This window comes from Anolis carolinensis, chromosome 3 (genome assembly GCF_035594765.1).
Source record: "Anolis carolinensis isolate JA03-04 chromosome 3, rAnoCar3.1.pri, whole genome shotgun sequence".
Taxonomy (NCBI): Eukaryota; Metazoa; Chordata; class Lepidosauria; order Squamata; family Dactyloidae; genus Anolis; species Anolis carolinensis.
In genome coordinates this window covers 258,104,695-258,121,434 of record NC_085843.1, presented here as the reverse complement: position 1 = coordinate 258,121,434, position 16,740 = coordinate 258,104,695, and the positions used below count along the sequence as shown (strand labels likewise).

At 38.4% G+C, this 16,740-nt stretch overlaps 1 protein-coding gene across 5 annotated transcripts in view; it reads left to right on the top strand.

Moving 5' to 3' along the window:
• Positions 1–16,740, top strand: part of erich6 (glutamate rich 6) — a 40,131-nt gene that overhangs the window by 13,171 nt on the left and 10,220 nt on the right. For all 5 annotated transcript variants that reach the window (XM_008106181.3, XM_062976673.1, XM_062976674.1 and 2 more), the window contains 6 exons: positions 502–537; positions 3,137–3,195; positions 3,576–3,692; positions 6,515–6,613; positions 6,727–6,884; positions 9,699–9,784. In XM_008106181.3, the coding sequence (XP_008104388.2) occupies positions 502–537; positions 3,137–3,195; positions 3,576–3,692; positions 6,515–6,613; positions 6,727–6,884; positions 9,699–9,784 (555 nt within the window). The remainder of the gene's footprint in view (positions 1–501; positions 538–3,136; positions 3,196–3,575; positions 3,693–6,514; positions 6,614–6,726; positions 6,885–9,698; positions 9,785–16,740) is intronic.

The window sequence follows — 16,740 nt, the reverse complement described above, 5'->3', positions numbered from 1 at the left end:
TCAAATCCTAAGGATGTTGTCCTACTTTGTGTAAGTCAACTTTCATACTATAAAGTTATAACGCTTTAATACTACTTGGTAACAATTGTAGTGCCATTTTCTGGATTAATAACATTTGTGATTTTGAGAGGTATTTAGAATTCTATGCCAATAGGGATACTGCCTTACCAAACTACACATCCCAAGATTCTCAAGGGCAGAGCCATGGGAATTAAAGTGCTGTAATTGTAGTATGAGATAGACCTAGGCTTCTTGATGTTGTGACACTGAATGTGACACTATGAAATGACTATATGTGTACATTGTGGTGGTGCACACTTCATTTGCACATTGCAGTTGCATTCTGCTCTGCTGCTTTTTTATTTTACAAAGTCTCTTAAGAACATTCTGCTCACCTTCTGTTGCTTATTTTCATGCTCTCTTCCACATATGTTTATTCTTCTCAGCAAAATGAACTTCATATTTCAGGCAAGTTAAATGCTTCTTTTGCTTCTTTTTCAGCTCCAAAGAAAAAAAGAAAATTTCCTCGTGAGAATGGTAAATGGATCCCTGAAATATGAATTTCTTCTTCATCTTTTATTTCTGGGCTTTTGTGAACCCACAGAATGCTGCTAAGAATTCTGTCAAATAGAATGACTGGATTCAGCAATAGACTCCCAGAGAAGTCTTAAGAATATGGCTTTACCACTGTGTTTATTCCTAATCTATAAAATGAAAATCTTAATCCTGTTTACATTGATGCCATAGAGATCTATGAAACAAGAACTGTGAGACATATGATGTGCTTAAGTCAGAGACAGACTTTCTTCTTAGACGAGCAATGGGCAGATTGAAAGAGAGAAATTGCTCATAGTCTGTTCAGTACCACAGTTGCCTCTGGCAACGAGTTTTACAAGGGGCTTTATTGTTTCAGAATTGATCTGAGACAACAGGGAACAAAAGACATGTGTATTCTGGGAAAACCAATGACTTTATTACAAACCACTTCAACTATTCTCAACCTGATTTCCTCTGTATAACACAGAAGCGAGAAATGTGTTAAACCGCAGCTTCCAGCATCCTTCAGCACTGCATATGCTGGCTAAGGTCCCTAGAGCACCTAACAGTGTTTTGCAGTTCCCATCCCTTCCTTCTGGAGGGCAGTAGACACATGATTTTCTCTTTTGCATGTTGCTGAAACCGCTGGGAGTGGTCATTTGGAATGGTGCCACCTATATGCAGATAACACCCAACTCTACTACTCCTTTCCACCTAAAGCCAAGGAAGCTGTCTTGATCCTAAACCAGTGCCTGTCATCAGTAATGGGCTAGATGAGGGCAAACAAATTGAAACTTAATTCAGACATGACAGAGGCACTCCTGGTCAGTTGGAAGGTGGAACAGGGAACAGGGATTTAACCTGTGTTGGATGGGGTTGCACTCCCGCTGAAGACACAGGTTCGCACTTTGGGTGTTCTCCTGGACTCAGCATTGAACCTGGAGGCCCACATGTTGGCGGTGACCAGGAGGGCCTTTGCACAATTAAAATTTGTGCGCCAACTGCGCCCATTCTTTGAGAAGCCAGATCTGGCAACTGTAGTACATGCCTTAGTTACATCCCATCTGAATTACTGTAATGCTTTCTACATGGATTGCCTTTGAAGAGTGTGTGGAAACTTCAGCTGGTCCAAAGAGCTGTAGCCAGGTTACCAACTGGGATTGGCTACAGGGAGCAGCTCCACTGGCTGCTAATCTGTTTCCAGGCACAATTCAAAGTGCTGGTTATTATCTCAAAGGCCTAGATCGTTCAGGTCCAGGCTATGTGGCCTGGACCTGAACCCTTGTATGAACCTGCCTGGGTCTTGAGATCTTCAGGAGAAGCCCTTCTCTCAGTCCCAGCTTCATCTCAAGCTCGGTTGGTGGGAACGACCCTGGAACGACCCTGCCTCTCGACCCTGGAACAATCAGCCCAGGGAAGCCAGAATGGCCCCCTCCATGGTGTCCTTCATTCAGCGGCCTAAAACCTTTTTATTAAGAAAGGCTTTTAAAGACGAAGCTTTTTAAGATTATGTTGGGGGTGTGTGCTGTGGTTTTATATGTTTTTTATGGATTTAATCCAAATTGTTTTAATGCTTAGGATGTTTAATACTGTTTTAAAATTTGTATATTTTAAATTGTAGTGCAATGCTTTTAATTTAAATAAATTTAAATAAACATGATGATAATCAGCAGCTTTCTGTTGATCAAAGTTCTTAAAAGCAAGTCTATGCCTATCAGAAACATGGCATTTTAGCCTTCTATCATGGGGAGCTAACAGTGTGGTGAGACCTGAAGACAGATGAACCATCCCATACAAATCCCTAGGAGGCTGATGATGGCAAGGCAAAAGTGAGGCAGGAACAGCATTGGCAGTTTCATTTCATTCCCTGCTCATTTAGGGGCAGGGGGAGGAATGCACACAAATACTTTCCCATTGAAAACAAGCAGGAAAGAACTAAGCTATGCCAGCTTTAAGGGCTGGGGAAGATCTGCTTCTTCATTGGAGTAGGCTGTTTAGGTTGTCCTGGCACAGAATTGGGGACATGCTGCCTTCCCTAGTTTTACATGAGCCAACCAACCATGGGGATGTGATGGCTGGATTTCTTCCTAAGTGTGGATTTTATCCTCTCAGAGGAAGATATCTAACATATTCTATAATTCCTGAGGCATCTTGATCATAGAAAAAGGATAATGCTGCAGAAATGAGTTGTCCGCCAGTTGTCCACAAAGAGGAGAGTTCATGCTGGATTGGTCCCTTCCACATTACACAGTTAGAGCACCATGATTGCACTTTATCTATTATGGCAACAAACTGCAAATCCCAGAAATTATTGGATGTTGCCATAGCAATTAAAATGCAATACAGTGCCATGATTCTGAAGTATGAAAGGGCACTTGAACTTTCAATAATTTCATGCCTATCTTGGAATGAAGACCCTGCCCTTTGGTACAGCTAGACTTGAATGCCATGTTGGGAGAAAGGCGAGGTATTAAATGCACAGGGTGTTTCAAAACCTATGGTTCTAAATAAGAACAAAGTAGATGTGTCCTAAAATTCAGATCTAAAAAGCAAGTACACAGCAATTGTTTCCTAATTAATTCTCTTTGTTGATGTCTAGATATCTATACAGTCCTGTCCCAAGATCTCAGCAGCTTAGACATTTTGTGCGATACAGAGGTACGACTCACTCACCTGTAATTATCTACACATTTCGCTTGGAATATATGCCCTATCTGATCTGTGTCCATCTCTTCACTTCAAACTTTAGTGTGTAATTGAAGCTAAAGACAGTCATTGTGATCACTGGCTACAGGTCATATTTTCCTCCAGAACCAGTAGAAATTGCTCTCGTGTCCTGCTGGTGAATTTCCAATGGACAATTGTTTGGCCAGCATGTAAACACAATACTAGATATAATAGGCCGTTGGCCTAATCCAACATAACTTTTCTTAAATTTCTTTTCTTATAAATCTTATTATTGATTAATTTCATCAGGAGATTGTATATAAGCGGTTTGAGCTTTCAATTGAATTGTCTCTTTTTTGTTTTGTTTGTAGTTTAAAGAAAACTTCTTAAAGCTTTTTCAAGAGTCACTGCGTACCCTGTCCAGTGTTGGGCCACCAACAATCCTAGCCTACAGACCAGAAACCTCAAGAGAAGATGTTTATATAGAGGTGATGGCTCTTTCCATACAGCAGTGATGTGCGTATAATACTCAGAGAAGTGTGTGCATAGAATAATATATGGGGATACCTCTCTTCTGTTTCATAGGCCTCCAACAATCTTTTGGTCATTGTGTTATTGAAGGCTTTCATGGCCGGGATCACAGGGTTGTTGTATGTTTTCTGGGCTGTATGTCCATGTTCTAGAAGTATTCTCTCCTGATGTTTCGCCCACATCTATGGCAGGCATCCTCAGAGGTTTTGAGGTATACCTCACAACCTCTGAGGATGCCTGCCATAGATGTGGGTGAAACGTCAGGAGAGAATACTTCTAGAACATGGCCATACAGCCTGGAAAACATACAACAACCCTTTTGGTCATTCTTTTCTTATTTACCTTCATGGTTTACGGTTTAGCAAAGAACTGTAAATGAGCTCTCTCTTTCTTGTGGAACTTTGGATATATCATTGGGGTAAGACATCTCCATCAAAATCAAAGATGTAAACACAGTTACTTTCAGGTGTCGTTACACTACAATTTGCCTCACCACAGATCACATTGACTGATGTTGATGGGAGATGAAGTACTGTAGTAAAAAAAAACTTGCAAACATACAACTTCCCCATTCTCCTGATCCTGCTGGTTGCATTTCCATCAGCTGACCATTTTAGGATAGCTGATGGTGTTGAGTCTTAATAACACATCTTTTACCAATACCTTGCTTTAAAAATACACTGGAGGCTTTCAGCATCCTAAATGTTGTTTACTTTTACTTCTTTTAATTGGCAAAAGCAGAATCTTCTTATCTGTTACAGCCTGCCATTGGGCTTTCCTTATTAAACTTTGAACCAAATGTCCTAATTCTCTTTGAGCAAAGAGAATCTTTAGGAGAAAATTAGAGCATCTTCAATATATTTAAATCAGTGGTTTTCAACCTGGGGTCCCCAGATGTTTTTGGCCTTCAACTCCCAGAAATCCTAACAGCTGATAAACTGGCTGGGATTTCTGGGAGTGGTAGGCTAAAAACATCTTGGGACCCAGGTTGAGAACCACTATCTAAATGGATCCATTCATGTTATTTGCTGAAAAGATACAGTGTGGGTGGCCCATGTCTTTGCCAAAACAGGTTGAAAAGCAACTTTGAGGATACTTATAAATGACAGGGAAAGAATTTACCAGCCACTGATCTTCTGCTGACAGGCAACTTTCTCAAGAGTTCAAGACTCCCATGGATAATTCCCATAGAGGAATGATGGAGCTGCCAGGAAAAAAAATCCTGCAGCTATATTTCATGTTTAGTATGGCCATGAGAACCAACCAGTAGGTTTGCTAGTAGAAGCAAAAATGGGGCATGGTTTTTCTGAAATCCTACTGCTTCTGAAAGCATGAAGAAATGGGGAAATTGTATGGTTGAATATTCCTTATCTAAAAACCACTCTCTGAAAACAGTAAGAAAGAACACGCAACCTATGGCGTGCTGTGGTTCTCCATGAATGCCTTGACTCTGCTTCTGCTGCTGAATTTTTCCCAGTGAGTAGGTTTCCCACCAATTTCATATAATGGGAATACCATCAGAAAAAACTGGCCTTTGTCAGGTCAAATTAATTCATGCCACATGCACTGAGAAGGCTTTCCGCTTCCATGCTCTCAACTTTTCAGAAGGAATTGAAAACCTGGCTGTTTAAATGCAATATCTAATGGCCGGAGAACTTAAGTGGGGCTAAGTTTAAATTGGGCATTCACTTTTAACCCGACCATTGGCTGGGATGTTTAATTGTTTGATATAACATCACCACTGTTTATTTTCATTTATGAATGATGATGCTGTTATTTTCATTTATGAATGATGTTGTTGTGTCAATATGTTGTTTTGTTTTTGTATTCTTTTGTGTTGCTTTTGCTGACTTAAGTAATTTTGTTGTTTATCTTAAACATTGTTTATGGTTTGCACTGTTCTTGCGCTGTAAGCCACTCTGAGTCTCCTCGGGGGGTGAGGCAGGATACAAATAAAATTATTATTATTATAATATACCAACATTATGGCATATACGTTATGCATTTAATTAATATACCAGTGTATCCTGCTTTTCTCCAAACACGGGATTTAAGGCAGCTCACAGCATGGATTCAAAGAAGGTACATCTAAAAAAAACAACTACTAAAAAGTTTAAAAAACAACCATGCTCAAACAGCTAATCTAAAATGTAGCCTGATTTAAAAACATGACAATAATAATATTATACAATACAGATATCCCATCCAAGATCTTGCTAAATAGTTAGTTAATCAAGTAAATGCCTGTGATTTGCTGGTGAAAAGGAAGAAGCTAATCTAGTTTCCCATGGGTAACAGAAGGAAAAATCCACAGTCCTTAAAGCAGATTCCAGATTTTCCATCTGTTTTTCTAATCAACCTATTTTGAGGTTCTGGATAAAAGTGAATGCTGCACAATGAATTGCCTGACTTCATTTTCTTATATTTTAACTCAGAGATTCTCTGTCTCCTTCTTGAATGATGCCCATACACAGAAGCATGTTAGAATTCCAATCTTTCTTGCTTGATAATCATCACTGAAATTTGAATGTTTGTCTATGTTTGTCATACTTTTCAGAGATGCTCTTCTGAGTGCTGGTAGCATGTTTTTCAGTATTTGTATATCCTGCATGTTTCGTTTCATGATTTATCACTGGAACTCTGATGACTGAGACATATATTTCTGAGAAAATTTATCAGTGGAAGGGGAAATGGATTAATTGCATGAACTACATAATTCCCCTTAATATCTAGTATGACCCTCAGATTTTCAAAACATTGTGCTATTTTCTCTCTGCAGGTTGAAAAGGACTTTCAATCAACTTGTGAGTTTTGTGGAAACCCACTGAAACACTATCCTTCCTTTGAAAGTTTAGAAGAAATAGCAAAACGTGCATATGTAAGTAGCAGGAAAAGGAAAGTATTCCAAAAATATTTCCTTTCCATGGTGTCTCTCCACAAAGCAAAGACTAGATCACGACCACCAGGTAACAGCAGGACCTTGCTTTCCAGCTTTTCTGTTGCCAGGAGTGTAGAGAGCTTCATGAGTTCATTGTCAGTATGAAGAAGCAGTACGCAAAGCCTGAATACCAGCGAATAGACATATCTCCCAATCAGGAACGTGGCAGTGAATCTGAGAGACGGCTAGCCAGGGAAAGAGCCCTGCAAAGGTATGTAAAGTGGTTGATAGATGCTCGTTTAATCATTATTGAGAACATATGTCTGTTTCTGGGCAGAAAGGTGCAAAATAAAAATTTTAATGCAACACACAACATATTACATTGTCTTGGATCCTAAGATGAGTTCATTCAAGATATAGTTCATAGAAGAAATGTTTCCAGATCTGAGACCCTTAAATAGCCATTCTGGAAGGTCTTGACCATGGCAGATGACACCATGGCTAAAACAGTGTCTTGTTTTTAAAATAAGACAGAATGTTCCTTTCACTTTTCCACTCCACATCCTACCACACATAGCTTAGGAGGGACCCATAAACCTCTAGAGCAGTGGTTTCCAATCTTTGGGCCTCCAGGTGTTTTGGACTTCAACTCCTGGAAATCCCAGCCATCTTACCAGCTGTTAGGAATTGTGGGAGCTGAAGTCCAAAACACCTGGAGGCCAAAAGGTTGGGGATCACTGCTCTAAAGATTGTGGTGGAACACATATAGAATCAAAGAATCATAGAGTTGGAAGAGACCTCAAGGGCCATCTAGTCCAACCCCTTGCCAGGAAGCAGGACAATTGCATTCACAAGGCAGTGCAGGAGGAAAGAAGATAGTAGACATTCATTCTGTAAAATTATAAAAGCCATTAAGGTTCCACACATTCCTTTTAATTCAAAAGCTCACATCTTTTGGGAGCTCTTTCAAATTGAGCTAAAGAAATCAGAGTTCTCATGATATAGCTCCTGGGATATTGCCAGTTGTTTCCATCACCACACTATTTGTTCCATTATTTTGGGGGCTTTTTGTAGTGATTTTTCCAGTCTGTGCTAGGGCTTTTCCAAAGATTTGCTGAGATGATTCTGTGAAGGACACATTTTCTCATTTTAAAAAAAAACTCTTAAGAGTTATAATGCAAAAAGCCTCTCAATGCAGTATAAGATCTCTTTTTTAAAAAAAGAAGTAGGGTGGTTTTGTTCCAAGATATTTCAGGATTAAAAAGTCTTTTACTTGAGGACAGGAATAAAATACTGCAACTGGAGTCAGGAATTGCCAGAAAATAGCCTGAAATAACAGAAATATTGTTTGGATTTTTTTTAAAAAGTCAAGAAGTACTGCAACAAATACCACAACCTCTGAATATCTTTGCCTCATCTGACATCCTCTCCAAATGAGAAAAAAAGGTCCCAGGTTTTGTTCTGCACAAATCAGTTTTATCTTGGTGGTGCACTTAACATTTTTGCTATTCCAAAATATTCCCAGAGGGCTCAACATGGCCTGAAATGAAATATACCCACAATAGATATGTTTCTGTGTGTGTGTTCAAAACACTGTTTGACTTTTGGCAACCCCATGAATTTCATGAGTTTTCTTGGACAACAAATACTCAAGTGGTAGCTTTGAAAGTTCCTTCCTCTGAAATATGGCTCATGGGACCTGGCATTCATTGGCAGTCTCCTCTCCATGCATTGACCAGGGCTAGTCTCTCTTAACTTCCAAAATCACTTTTCAAGTGATCTAGAAATCATTAAGGTTGTCACTACCAATACATACAGCAAATTTGTTCAGGGCCCAGATTCATACAAGAGAAAGTAGAGTGCTAGCAATGAAAGATTGTGATCCTGATCCTTAAATTGCATAATATTGCTAAAACACTTTTACATTTTGACTATAACCCCTGCATAATAATTAAAAGAAGTCAGTTTCTGAGTCTAGATGTACACATTATTAGAAGCAGAGGAGTAAAGCTGGGAAAACCTGGATATTTCAAGAAAAGGTTTGGATTCCAAACTATGAATAGGAATCAAAACAAAAAGAAAGGAAAATCTTGATACTTCTGGGGAACTCCTTTTTCCCCCTTTTTGGAAAGGGTCTGCAAAATTTAACTGTAAATTCCTGTTAAATGTATGTCTAAATCAGGGGTCCCCAAACTTTTGAAGCAGAGGGCCGCTCTACAATCCTTCAGACTGTTGAGGGGCCGAATTATCATTTGAAAAAAACAAAACAAATTCCTATGCATACTGCACATGTCTTATTTGTAGTGCAACAACAACAATGAAAAAACAGTACAATATATAAAAATGAAAACACTTTTAACCAACATAAACCTATCAGGATTTCAATGGAAAGTGTGGGCTTGCTACTGGCCAATGAGATAGTCAAGTTAATTAGGATTGTTGTTGTTGTGTGCCTTCAAGTCATTTCAGACTTTGGGCGAGCCTAAGTCTAAAATTAATTATTTATTTACTGCATTTATTTACTACATTTATATCCCACCCTTCTCACCCCGAAGGGGACTCAGAGCAGCTGTATGTACATACAATATATTATATTATTAGCATAACACAATATTAGCATTATATATTACTATATTGAACTATACCACTATACTATTATATAATATGTAATATATAACATATAATTAATATTATTATATGGTATTACTATTAGTATTATATTGTATAACATAATATTATTATCAATATTATATGTATATACAATATATTACATAATTAAAACTGATATAAAAATATTACATTATAAAACTGAGGGTGGGGGCCAGGTAAATGACCTTGGAGGGCCGCATCCGGCCCCGGGGCCTTAGTTTGGGGACCCCTGGTCTAAATGATACACATGGACTGATAACAATAATCTGACAGCTATGCTGTTGTTAGAAAAATATATGTTAGTGGTGCAATGAGTGTTTCAAACCAAGCTTTTCTACAAAAATGGATTAATTGCTAGTTATGTTGAGCCTCCAAGATTATCTAAAACTCAGATTCTGCATGAGGCAAATATGCCATCTGTGTTTTGATTTTGCAGGCTGAAAGAGAGACAAATGGCAAAACAGTTGGCCCTCTTGGCAAATGAGCAAGATAAAGGCATCGCTCCAGTACATGGCCTTGAACGTGAGTTGGATGTAATTTGTATTTTCAGCAAACAGTACTTTTTAATACAGGAATGGTTCTTAAATAATAAAAACAGAAAACTGTCCCACTCACTCTTGTGCTGGAACAGGGTCAGGGCAAGTGAAAGCCATGAGACATACACAGGATTCTAGCTTCCATATTACAGAAGCTTAAGCCTCCCTGATACTCTTAGTTTTTCCAAACACCACTTGAAGCAGTGTTTTCCTTCAAAACATCCCCATCCTTTCAAACTCTCATTCTGGCTGAGAATTGGCTCAAAGAACACAGAAATATAACTGAAAACAGACATATGGTTACTTGTGGGAGCATTCTTTCCTGATTGCTTGCCAAAAATTCCACACTGAAGCCAGCCATACAAGCCAAAATAAGTTGTGCTTGTTCACCTCTGTCCTAGAATTATGCCTTATCACAGATATCTTCAGCTAAATTTGGAGTCACGCTGCTATGCTGTGGTATTATGGAAGAATGTAAGTATTTTGGTGCAGCGGAAAATAATCCACTATTATGTGCACGTTGGTTCTCCTTCCAAGGTCTCATTATCTGCACATAATGTTTTTTTTCATGCAACAGGGAAGCTGCTGTGATGTTCCCAACTATAGAGCGTTAAGGATTCAGAAATGGTTCTGAGAAAAATAGTCAATTTTGCTTTCTCCTTGTTCATTTTTTTATTTTAAAAAAACCTTTACATTCTTTCTGTTTGGGGGAAATTTGGAGATGTGTGACAGGTAGTTCAAATTTGAATTGATAGGAGGAAAGTTCCATTTGCGCTAGGGAAATGCAATAAATATAGCTAGCATAAAGAACCCTCTATATATAATGTATTTGTTAATAAGTCTTTATTAGCCACTTAGATCTGCCCTTTTCAAAGTACTGTAGTATGCAACAATAATCAAGCATGCAATCCAATGTAATGCATAAAACAAAGATTCATTGATCTTGGTTGTCATCAAGTTGGCTTTGACTCACTGAGATTTTGGTAATGAGATTTCCAAGACACTTATTAATAGTCTGGCTTAGATCTGGTAAACTCAGACCTGTGTCTTGCTTGATTAAGTCTATTTACCTGTAATGTGATCTTCCTTTTTTCCTACTGCCTTCAACCTTACTAAGCATTGTCACCTTTTCTAATGAGTTTTTTCATCTTGTGATACAAAGTATGGTATCTTCAATTTAAACGTTTTGGCTTGTTTTGCTGTCAAAATCATGTTTCTGAATGGCTATCTGTAGTATCTACCAGAACTCTCTTCCAACACCACATTTCAAATAAGTTGATTCTCTTCCTGTCAGCTTTCTTCTCTGTACAGCTTTCACAGCCATATCTGGAAATCAGAAATACTATGGCAAGGATGTTCATGTCTTTGGTATGTCTCGATATGTCTTTACATGTTTTTACTCTTTGTAATCTTACCCAGTTCCTTCATAAAAGCCTTTCTAAGCCTTCATCTTCTTGCGATCTCTTGTATGCACTTTCCCTTTTGAATTATGACTGAGGCATGGTATTGAAAGCATTTAACTACTATTGTGATGTCTTTTATCACCCACTTCAAATTTATCTGAATCATCAGTGATCATTGTTTTTGTTTTCCTAATGTTCACCTGTAAGCTTGCCACTTTTATATTAACCATAAAACAGATGTTAAAAACTGAACTAATCCTGGAAGGCTTATGAAAATAGGCAAGTCTTCAATTTGAGGAATTGCCGGTGCTCGTTTGATATCAAAGGGAAGACAATTCCGCATAGTGAGAGCCACCTGCTTGCCATATGTTGCACCTGCTTGTTATGTTGGTGTGAATTATGGCAAAGTTTTCAAATTAAAAAGGAGTTTGCTTCTTTAATTCAGCACTAACATGATTAAATATAGTCAGTCAGCCCCAGGCTTTAAAGATGTAAACACGCATACCTCTTTTCCTGGATGGACAAATTTGTGAATTTCAGAAGGTGGGTGGGAGAAATCTCTGTTGTACTTCCCCACTCATTTTGCTGTATTTAGTTGCAAAGTTGCAATTGGGGGAAGTTTATTGCTCCTGCCTCAGGCAATGACAGAGGTTTGTCCAATCTGGGAACATTATGTGCTCTCAATGTGTACTCAATCATGGGGTCTGTAAAAACCAGTACTACAAATATTGTAACCATGGACTTTGAGAATAGAGATGCTACAGAAAGTTAGATTGGATGGAAAGAAATCGCAGACCAGAGCCAGATTTTCAAATATGCATACGACAAAACATCAGGGACATGTACAGAAGATGGACCTCCAGTGGTAAATCTACCCAGCCTGGGGAAAAAAGATGCAAAGAACAAGCATTATATTTGAAGGAGAATGCATTGAGGCCTAAGAAAAACACTTCCCATTAAGAGGAAATGTGTCTATCGGAGGAGCCAAGACTTGGCAGAATCCACTGGTGCATGGGTAACACGACTGCAATTAAGACAGCCTCATAGATGCAGATGATAGACTAAAAGCCACATTTCCCCGTGGGATCAAACTCCAAAGAGATACAGTAAACATTATTAATGGAAGAGTGTTTAATACATTATACAGTGCCATCAAAATGGCCAGGGTACACAAATCATTTCCAAGCACAACTAAAAACCAGAACCAAATAGTAGATCTTGTACAGTATAGAAGCAAAAATGCTGTGGGATGTAATATTTACAAGTCGCTTCCTGGTGTTAAAAAGGACCTCTCTTGAACCTAAAATAATCACAAAAACACATCCTGTAAGGGGGTATTTAGAAGCAATTTTTAAAAAGGGGATGTAGGATTTTTTGTGGGGAGAGATATTGTCACGCCCTAGCTTCTGACAATTGCCCCTCTGCATATAAAACAACCCAGAACTCTGGCAAAAGTGCAAATTGTGCACACCTGCAACACACAGGCACTCAGAACAAATGAAAGAAGCTCTGTTTTGCCCAAGGACTTCTTGGCATGAAATGCCATATGAACAATTGCTTTACACATTCTTGCTAGTCAAATGGGCAAAAAATTAGAGGATACTATGGCTACACTGTTAGGGACAACGTGCAAACTGAGGAATATATGTCAGTCATCAAAGGACTGAACCCACCCACAACCCAAAGCTTCTCTGAGATCACTGAAAAGATTTGAAAGAGAAAGGCAACAAGTGGAATTGGAGCAAAAACTTAGACAAAGCATTCAATAACGTGAAAAAATGCTATTACCTTAGAAGGCACATGTTGATGATTGTAAGGAAACACATTTCAAGCAGACTTGCCTGAAGTTGCTGGGTCAGCACTGACATTGGATGGATGCCTATTGATGAGCACTAACACTGGCTCAGCAAAACTATGCACAAATAAAGAATCCATTGGCAGAAATATCACCATTATATCAACGGGAGTCTGACACTGGTAGAGACAGATGTCTAACCACTTAAGCCCATCCTCCAAAAGCCCCTAACCTTTGTTTCATGCTGTTGCTGTACAGGTTGACTTTGTATCTGAAATGCTAAAGACCAGAAGTGTTTTGGATTTCAGATTTTGGAATGCCTGCATTTGCATATACATACATACATAGTGAGATGTTTTGGAGATATGCCCCAGGCCTAGACATGAAATTCATTCATAGCCTGAAGGAAACTTAATACAACTGATTTTTGTTTTGTTTTGCATGAAACAGCATGCATTGAACTATCAAACAGCAAAAGTGTCACTATTGCAATCACCAATGTTCATAATTTCAGATTTTGGAGGATTCTGGGTTCTAGAATTTTGGATAAGAGGTAATCAACCTGGGACCCAATCACATTAGGAAATATTCTGTTTCTGAGACTGTTTGAGAATAATTTCCAACAGGTCCCATCACATGATGTTTTCCCCATCCCATCAGTAATCTGTCAAAATCTATCTGCTGAATGTTGCAGAATCGGAGTATTTCCAGACGGGATTCTAATCGTAGTATTTGAAATATGATTGAGTTTTCCATCACTGAAATGCTGTTTTTGTGTGTGATCAGGATTATCAGTATGCATCCCATCAGCCACAGTATGATTTGACATTTGGGGGCGTGTCTGGGGGGGGTGGAGTCTCATGACAGAAGCGGCTTCTGTGTCTGTTTGGGACATTGGAGAAAGGTCTCCAGAGTTAAGTAAGGAATTGAATGAATCAATTATTGTTTAGAAATCTGATAAGATTCGATTCCTCCGAACTCCTTATTAGATTCCTCAGAACTACTTATTTTGCACCAAAAGGTAGTGATCAGGTAAATGCATTTACTGCACAAATTCAACTACCCTTAGAAGGCAACCATGAGGCTGATGTGGCCCTCCAGGAAAATAAGTTTGACACTCCTGCATTAAAGCTTCTGGGAAATATTGACCTAATTATGAAAATACACTGATCCTGAAAGGAGAGAGAATAATCTTATCAGCAAGTTATGAATCCAGAAATGTTGGACAAGATTTATAAAGGACACCTTAGAATGATGCTATGTAAACACTGAACCAGAAACACCCTCTACTGGCCAGATACAAATGCACAAATCTAAGAAATGGTGACCCCCATCACACCCAAAAAGAATTGCAAAATACACAAGTATCCCAGAAATATATAGTAGAGTTTCATAATGAGAGATCACAGCCTCGTTTTCATTAGATGAAATGCATTACAGTCCCTCCAGTTAGTGGTTTTGACTTTTGCAGATTTGATTGTTCACGGATGTAATTATAATGTTTTTTTCTAGGAATCTCTTTAAGTTCTCCAATGTGATTCTATGTTCAGCTTCCAGGGGAAGTTAACTATAGAGTTGTGCTGGATGGCCTACACATTATTATTGGTGTTATTTCAGATTTAAAAAATAGCCATTTCCTTATTTGAGGTTTTTTGTTTTGATGGGCCCGCGAAGAGTATGGATGAGCTCTATCAGCTTCAGCTCCATGCGGGGACATGAGAGAAGCCTCCCACATGGATGGTAAAAACATCCAAAAAAAAATCAGGGCATTCCCTGGGCATCGTCCTTGCAGACAGCCAATTCTCTCACACCAGAAGCGACTTGCAGTTTCTCAAGTCGCTCCTGACATGAAAAAAAAATGGATGGAGGTCCTGTGCTGCTAGCCCCAATTAATGTGAAGGACTGACCGTGCTTCCTTATTGTTGACATACATTAGCATGGTGATATATCACATTTTAAGCATTTTTGGTGAAACATGGCATTTATCATGATTTAATATTAGACTAGGGACCAGACGGGCAATAAAAGGAAGACCTAATAGCTTTGGAAACACCATGTGCTGTCCTTTCCTGTTCTAACTTGTTAATTCCATTTTTGGAACTTTGCTGAATTAACTGCAAAAAATGATTTGATTTTTTTTCCTCTGAGCATTTTTAAAACAGTTACGGTGTGTCAAACTGAGTGACAGATTGAAAATGTAGAATAATTTTTAATGCAGTCCTAGTTGTAATTTTTAATTCTGTGTACTGAATGGCTTTGAAAACTGTTCCATCACATTAAGTGTCCAGCTATTTTCCCAATGAATAATTCCAATATATTGCTGCTGTGTTCTGTGATAATTTGGATATTCTTTAAAAACTGTAATAATGCAGTATAAAAATACTAAACCAAAAATTTGTCCAGCAGAGTTTGCATTGTAATTTCTGAAATGAAATTCTGCTGTATTTTGTAATAATTAAGGCATTTATTTTGAATTTTCTTAACCTGCTTTTCAATTTTATATTTTGATCTGCTCTGAGTTCATCAGTCCCATGTACACGGCTTGCAATCATTTATTGTTGAGATTTAACTTCATTTAAAACTTTATTATTGTTGGTTCATTTTCATTTATTTATTTGGCATTTGGTCTGAGAATGTGCCCAACCCATATGATTTGCATTGTAATTTTGCCGTGGTTTTTATCCAGTTATTATGTTGCAGCTATATGAGTGTTCGTCTTCATTACTGTCCTTTTAATTTTTTAATTGGGATACCGAATTGACAATGTATCCAGTCCTTTGAACTTACAGTGGAATTTTGAGCTTGCCTTTTATCTGGTAACATTGTTGGTGAATTCTGCTACAAGTTGGGCACTTGGTTTTGACCTCATTTTTGTAGTTTTAAATTTTGTATTATAAATTGTTCTAAAAGACTTGCTAACCCATTGGAGGAGGTGGCATAATTTTGGACATGGATTTAAGGCATTATGCTATTGCTGTGTTTTCCTATAATGAATGTATTTGTTATGAACTTTGTAACAGTAAGGTTTCATCTTATAGTGGAATTCACTCTGAAAAGTTGTACCAAAGAATCAGAGAAATTCAGATAGATGAAAGCTGCGCCATTCAGCAAGCACCAAGCGATTCCATTTTGTTTGCACACTACCTTGAGTCCTGTGATATATGTTGGGGTATAAACATTTTAATTAATACATAAATTAAGCCATTATTTTAGTTCTGCTTGCACAAACTGTTGTGCAAGCCATTGCTCAAATCTGCTCACAACTCATTACCACTTTGTTATAGTATGAACGGAATGGGTAAAATGTGACCCTGGGGACTCATAGAGGCACACACAAAGAGCTGCTTCTGAGTTGCCCCCCTTTTCTGGCAAAAAAAATTAATGAGTTGCTTTTGCAAATGTCTGGAGACAGCAAATCATCATCTAAGTACATTGCAGCAGTGGAACTCTCTGCCCCGGATTGTGGTGGAGGCTCCTTGGAGGCCTTTAAGCAGAGGCTGGATGGCCATCTATCGGGGGTGCTTTGAATGCGATTTGCCTGCTTCTTGGCAAGGGGGCCCATGACGTCTCTTCCAATTCTAGGATTCTGTGCAGGGGACCAATTTTTCAAAGGCACAGATGACCTTAAAGCCATTCTTATTTTTCCTCACATTTTTAGCATTTTGGCATTTGGCCGATTCCCTGCCCTATACTTGCTCAAATTGCTAGTTGCTCTACTAGTACTTGCACAACCTTTGGTAAAAT